Consider the following 7,201-nt stretch of genomic DNA (forward strand, 5'->3'; position numbering starts at 1 on the left):
ATTGTGGAGCCAACAAATGAGATAGATCATATCTGTTAAAAAAAATAGTTGGGGCATATTTCAGTTACAGTTTCAGTAACAAACATTTAAATTAATGTTTGTTTGAATAATTTACTAGCATTTTTAAGATCAAAAAAGTGAAAAAATAAACTAAAATCCGGAATAATATCAACCTTCTTAGTGAAATGTATTTAATCTTAACAAGTCAATATTGTTTAAATTGACGAAAATAGAAGACAACAAAATAAATGTTCACCGAAACATCATTCCTCATTCTGACCATGATAGACATTTACACAGCTTCTCCGTTAATAAAGTTTTTTCTTTCTCTTGCTTTCTTTTATTGAAGTTATTTTATAGAACTGTAGCTGCGCATTAGTGATGCATAATCGATCAGTTTCTGGGGTAAAATCGCAACTTTTTTAATCCTTGAAATTCTTAATTCCATTGAGTGTCATGACACACGATGGATTTATGCAATTCTGTTGACAAATGTTAAATGAACTGTAAAAGGTAAGCAGTATGATTCAGCTCAAACAGATGAGATTTTCAAAAGTTTTTTCTTTTTTTTCTGTAAACTTTTGATAATGTTTTTAGATTTATAGCCTACTTTATTTTATTGACTCGATATTTCAACTAGTCAAATGTTTGTTTTTCAGTTAATTTTTTTCCTATTAAAATATTAGAATTAATTTATTAGAGAACGAAAGCAGAGCCTCTTCTCTTTTACATCCATGTAAAAGATCCAAACAGGCAGATGCAAATGTGTACCTTTCATGCTCCTCTAACATAGCTTTCCACTTTAACGGTTGTAACAGTAAAATATGTCAAACAAAAGAGGCCTTCAGCTTTTAGATTTATACTCAGGTCAAGTTTAAAAACCAAAAAAAAAAAAAAAAGAAACATACCTTTGGAGTGTTTCGTAGGCGGAACCTGGAGGTTTGAACTTGTAAGAGTTTCGATCGCTTTTGACAAATTCCCTTATTGCCTGACTTCTTTCTGCTCTTTTAAGTTGTGTTATGTGTTTAAATAAGCATTTCGTTTTACACCATTGGCTCCTGAAGGAAAAGTACATCCTTGTTCAGGCTTGACTTTGAACCACAATCGCTGGAGGCAAAACATTTGAGGAAAAATGGTGACAGTTTTGACAGCGGTTTAGTCAGTAACATATGTAATTATTGTGTGGTAAATTTAATGTAATAGCAGAGCAGTTTAAACTGACATGAAATCAACACAGGAGCAAAGGTTCTTTGAAAACTAAATATAAAAGACTTTAAGAACAAACACAGGTGAGATGAAGGGGATACTTAGGGATAACTTATAATAAACACATAAGTTAGTAGGTAATGCTTATTGAGGCCTGCAGCGGTCTACTACCATATTGTAAATTTTTGCTCCTTCGAGCAAATATTCTACCCTTGCCAAATGCGGAAAAACTCACCAAAATTACCCGCTAAAAATAACATTTGAAATTATTATGGGACCTATAGCTTAGCGACCATTTTGTGGTAAAACCTGAGATTTGCCAATTGTCTCGTTTTTCCGTGATGTGGAAAAATGATCTTCACGAAATTTCTTAAACATGTCACTAGCGTAAGTCCACAACCCCCACCGAAGTTTCATTGACCTTTGATCTTAGGAAAAGGCTGCCATCTTGAATTTTTTTTTTTTTTTTAAAAAGCACCTTTAGAACCAGCTTCAAATGAACATTTGTCTTAGAGATTTTTAATAATCGTCTTGTAACTTCTCGGGCATCATTGTAAAATTATTGAGCAAAAAATGTTGGAATTAAAGTTGCAGAATTTGGATGGGGTGCAGGTGGTGAGTTTTCATCTTTTGCGATCGTGGCTAGCTCGCATATTTTTGTGAGAATGTCGCAAAAAGCGCAAGCATGAATTCTTTGGCTCAAGTTGAACAAAACGTTTGGGCCAGGTAAAACAGAAAGCATTGCAAAAAAATCTGCTGACTCAGCTTGAAAATTAAATTGTACAAAATAATGTTAGAATCCACTAATAAAACCAATATACACTTGCCTGGTATCTCCAAAGGAAGTTTTGAAATCACTATCTACTGATTGGCGGCCATTTTGTGGCAAAATCTGAGATTTGGCGATTTTCACATTTTCACATAACATGGGAAAAGGAAACATTTTTTTCAACCGATTTTCCCAAAATATCACACGCATGGAACCTGCTTAAGTCCACAACAACCCCTAGAGTTTTGTTGACCTTTGACTTTGGGAAGAGCACGACATCTTAAATTTTCAAAAAAAACAAAAAAAAAAACACCTTTAGCAACAACCGAAAATCAATTTATCAATTGTTTCCTAATTTCTTGGGCATCATTAAGAAGCAATGAGGAAAAAATGTCACAATTAGAAGTTGTTGATTTTGAACGGTGTGCGAGTGGCGAGCTTTCCAAATGGCTTTCCCCAATGGTCAGTCATCAAATTTAGCCCTGACAATTTTTTTTTAGGGTGGAAAAACACAATTAATGAATGAAAATAACGACCACAAAATAATTCTTTTGACTCAACACTGAAGATTTGACAGCTTAGTCAGCAAAAGCATTAATTGGGTACCAAGTGACTAAAAGGTGAAGGCGTTTACGAGGTTTTAATGGTGAGAACAAACAAGTCAGGGCAAAGCAAGGCGTAGTTCTGAGGTTAAAACACAGGGACGAGGCAGAGAAGCGAGGAGGCAGCCAAGAGTACAACACAGAGAATCAATACTCAGACTAAATGCAGGGCAAACTTTAGACTTTGCAAAGATTGATGCCAGACTTAATACAGTTGGTGATGATTAACTGATGAGAACTAGCTGATGCATGTCAGAGGGAGTTGGAGTGTTGAGCCAGACTGTCAGTATTCATCTTCAGGTCGTTCCTGGTGTGTTCATTTTTGTGCGCATGTTTAGTGAGTCAAAATATGTTTGAACTTTTCAGATTGAAAAAGAAAAAAATCATTTTGTGCTGTGAGAACAGACTTCATTTTGAAAGCTCAAGCAATGATAAGCTAAGCTTGTGATAAGCAGAAAAACTGACATTTTCTTTTTCCATTCCATGTAGATCTGTACAATATTTCCATTAACAGCCTTCAAGAACCACCTTTGTGACATTGTTGTTCTGTCTCCCATTTCAATTCTACCTCAGGTTGAGAATCGTCATGAATGTCAAGACAGGAAACACAAATTGCCTCCAGAAGGCGAATTTTGTCCTTTTCATCTACACTGTCCTCATGATCATACTCATCTACATCATGACCACAGAAAAAACAACTACAGTGACGAGTCCAATCTCAAAGCTGCAAGAAAAAACAGACATTTACCCAGTGCCGATCTCTGAGGAGAGCATCACTCCAATAAAAAACACCAAACACCTCCTGGTGTCAGCTTTCATGGACCAGAGAATTAAGGGTTTTGACATACGTATCATTGGGATATTCAAAAGAGACTCCATCCAACCTCTTCACTGCTCTTTCTGCTGTGGTAGTGTATTTAACCAAACCACTCCTGCCATTATTCTCCCACACAGTGACAACTTTGGTTATCCATACACTGCTACAGATGTCTTGTGTCCGCTTCCCAAAAACTGTGATGCTTCTCATGTCACTCTTCTGACTAAGCCTTCAGCCAACGCGTCTGAACACACTTTTATTCCTGTAAGAAACAAAATTAAAAAAACAAGGTTCAGCTTCACCGTATGCATCTCTAACCTGTTTGGAGATTACAACAACGTGCTTCAGTTCACACAGACTCTGGAAATGTACAAGTAAGACAAACTTTTTAAAGAACTGTGTTCAGAGGCCACATCTGTCTTTGTATTTAAAAAAACTTTATGTTTTATTTATTAAAAAAATATTATTTGTCTTTAAAGGGGCTATACCATGAAAAAACAACTTATTTTGATATCGCAGAGTAAGACAGCTGCCTTCAGGAAGAGTCTCCGCCCCCAGTCTAACATAAACACACACCCACGTTCCCCGCGGAGCTTACGGTGATCATCAGCAAAGTGTTGTTATTTCAGCATTGACTTTGAGAAAAAGAAGTTCCTTTTGTATCTAATGTGCAGAGAAAACAACGGCTCATTAGATTATGTCTTTTAAATGGAGAAAATGTTCTTAGGCTGTGAGAGATTTAGGAGTTTGTTCAAAAGAGGAGTTTATCTTTGGGAGTGCGCGACAGACCAGGCAGAAACTTTTTGTCTGTGATCGCCACTTCACAGGTGACTGTTTTGTTATCTTTGGCCTGTATCAAAGAAGATCAAACCTCAGAGCCGACGCCATTCCTACAATCAAATCTGATGCAGGGAGCATGATGTCGTGAAATGGTCAGGACCGACAAGGAGCGAAAGGCGGTGCCTCGTAGATTCAGTCGTTTTACTTCCGGGTATTAAAACTCCACCAAAGTTACTCATATCTCATAAATGATTTGTTTTTAGTGTTCCAAAGGGATTGGAAACGAAGTGAGACTACATTGAAAGATGGGTCCTGGAGCGGTCTTGATACAGGAAGGTAGTTATCTCCTGCCACAGCTCCACAGAGAAGGTGGGTGTGTTTTCGTTGTAGTCTGGGGGCGGAGCTTGCATTACAGACTCTTCCTGGAGGGAGCTGTTGGCATCGATCTTACGTCAGCACATTTCCACCCGCTCGTTTTCGTGGGTATGGGAGGGGCTGCTGCAGACAGAGCAGGTTTTTACAGGATTACTCTTAAATGCATGAACGGATCAAAATACCGCTTTGGGGTTCTTTATAGAGAGGAATGAACAGTAAAATGCATTTAAAACCTCAATAAGTAGAATTTTCATGGTAGGGCCCCTTTAAAATACAATAACTGTTACTTCCAAAATGGACATTACAGAAACAACTTGTCAATCTGTATTAAAATTTAAGATGTTAAAAAACAAGTGATTTGGTGCATGAAAGAGCCAATAACTTATTCATGTTTTCAGGTTGCTCGGTGTGGACAGAGTGGTGATCTATAACACCAGCTGTGGTCCAGACCTGGAACGTCTTTTACAACGTTACAGCCAGGAGGGTTTTGTTGAAATGGTTCCATGGCCCATTGACAAATTCCTGAAACTGACCAGGGGGTGGAGATTTACAGTAAATGGAGGAGACTTGCAATACTTTGGACAGCTCGTCACCCTTAATGAATGCATGTATCGGTCCATGGAGCGTTTACGCTACGTCCTGTTGAATGATATAGATGAGATTATAATGCCGTATAAACATGACGACCTGGTCTCTCTGATGAACACGCTGGAACCACAACATCCAAATGTAAGTCATCTTGAAGGGAAAATATATCTATGTGCTTCACGGTTTAACTCTCATCCATTTTCTTGTTCTTTAGGTTGGAGAGTTCCTTATTGAGAACCACATTTTTCCGTATAAACACTTTGAACCAAGTGGGAGGTTTAATCTTTCCCAGTGGGAGAAGGTTCCAGGAATTAACATTCTGGAGCACATCTACAGAGAAGACCCTGACAGAAGTGTATACCATCCCCACAAGATGATCGTTAGGCCGAAGTATTTAAATATTACCAATTTTTTTTGTTGAAAAATAGAAAGGGTTTTGTTAAAAGTAAAATTTCATGAATTTCGATTTCTGTATTTCAGGTTGATAGAGCAGACGTCAGTCCATGAAGTCCTCAGGAGGTTTGGAGAACGTTACAAAGTTCCACTGGACGTCTGTCGCATTATTCACGTTCGTGTAGCCCTGCGGGGACATTTGAAGTTGGAGGAGCTTAATGAAGACAAACGACTTTGGGACTTTCAGGAAAAATTGATTCCTAATGTGGACGAGGCACTGAAGAGAGCAGGACTGATTCCAGCGGAAGAACAAAACAAACTCTAAATAACAACGTTTTTCAATAAAGTACTTGATATAATAGCACAAAACAAGAACTAAGGGATTTAAAAACGTTGAGGTTGGAAATAGTGCACAACTGTACCTAAGAAAATATAATAGAAAACTATTGTATAATATACATTTCCTTGGACTGTAATGACACATAGTGAAAAACGTGTCCATGAAATCTTATTTATGTGTGAGTTACTGACTGATAATGTGAACACTTATGTGTTTTTACAATGATATTTTCAGCATTCTGTGTTTTTCTGAAACCCTCCAATATCTGGTGTTTGAATTTAGTTGAAAAAGCCCTCCAGACAGTAGAATTTATTAATTTATTTTATGTCTCCAATCAAGCATGACATTTTCTTAGCAATAAACTGTAAGTTACCTTAAAGTACTTTATTTAGAATATTTTTTTCTCCAAAAAAGCACTTTCAACAAAGTGGAAGATTTCCTCTTCTTCAGTGGCAGGAGGTTCCAGGAATTATTCTTCTTCAATATCTCTATCAAATTTTATTATCAATATTGTTAGACTAGAGAGGTGTCCCTGACAAATCATCTAGAGCGCGGGTCTTCAACAAAAATTGAAAGTGGTCCAGTTAGGAAGAATTTCTTGAAGTTACGATCTAAAAAATAAAAAGTCTAAATATTCAGTGTAAAATATTTTTAAGTAGTCGAGGATTGGTGCCACATCTGCATATTTATTATTGGGAGATCATGTGAAATATTTAAGAATCAGAGCAGTTTGGTACGAGGAAACCACGGTCTCCATAAAACCGTGTTTGGAGGAAGCTGTGTGTGGAAAGTTCTTCTTCAGGTTCTTCACAGCTCTTTTCTCCCAAAAAAAACTCCAAACATATATGATGACTTGATAATAAGAATGTATTGCCATGACAACAAGAGTTGCACTGCTTAAAACAGGGGCGCCCATCATATTAGTTTTGCATCAAGTTTGGACCCAGATGTTGGGTCATGGAGACCCAACATCTGGGTCCAAACATGGACAGATTACTGCCGTAACCGCCCTCACAAATCCATGTTATGTTACATTAAGAACAGCGCGCTGTCTGCATCTACTTTAGAAAAATACTGACACAGCTCGGACCTTTTTGCTCGCGGCTGCTCTGCCTCCCGCGTGTTCTCACCTGTGGAGCAGGTGGAGAGCGGGTGCGAGGAGCCCCGCCCCTCCCCACTGCAGAGAAGCAGCGGAGAAATTGACTCCGTGTTCGCACTGAACCCGCGCCACTATGTTTTTGGACATTTAGACAAAAGGTGCACGCCTTACATCAAACACTTCCTGAGTTGGAATTCTAACAAGTTGCAGACTGTTTTAATATATATCTGAT

The 7,201-nt window shown here is 37.9% G+C and overlaps 1 protein-coding gene across 1 annotated transcript; it reads left to right on the forward strand.

Annotated features, from left to right (window-relative positions):
- Positions 1-3,163: 3,163 nt before the first annotated feature.
- Positions 3,164-5,855, forward strand: LOC112143380. The gene is made up of 4 exons (XM_024267312.1): positions 3,164-3,768; positions 4,948-5,278; positions 5,352-5,527; positions 5,618-5,855. Exons 1-4 carry the CDS (start codon positions 3,164-3,166, stop codon positions 5,853-5,855), a joined length of 1,350 nt encoding a protein of 449 aa, XP_024123080.1.
- Positions 5,856-7,201: the final 1,346 nt, after the last annotated feature.

Source organism: Oryzias melastigma, linkage group LG22, assembly GCF_002922805.2.
Source record: "Oryzias melastigma strain HK-1 linkage group LG22, ASM292280v2, whole genome shotgun sequence".
Lineage (NCBI taxonomy): Eukaryota > Metazoa > Chordata > Actinopteri > Beloniformes > Adrianichthyidae > Oryzias > Oryzias melastigma.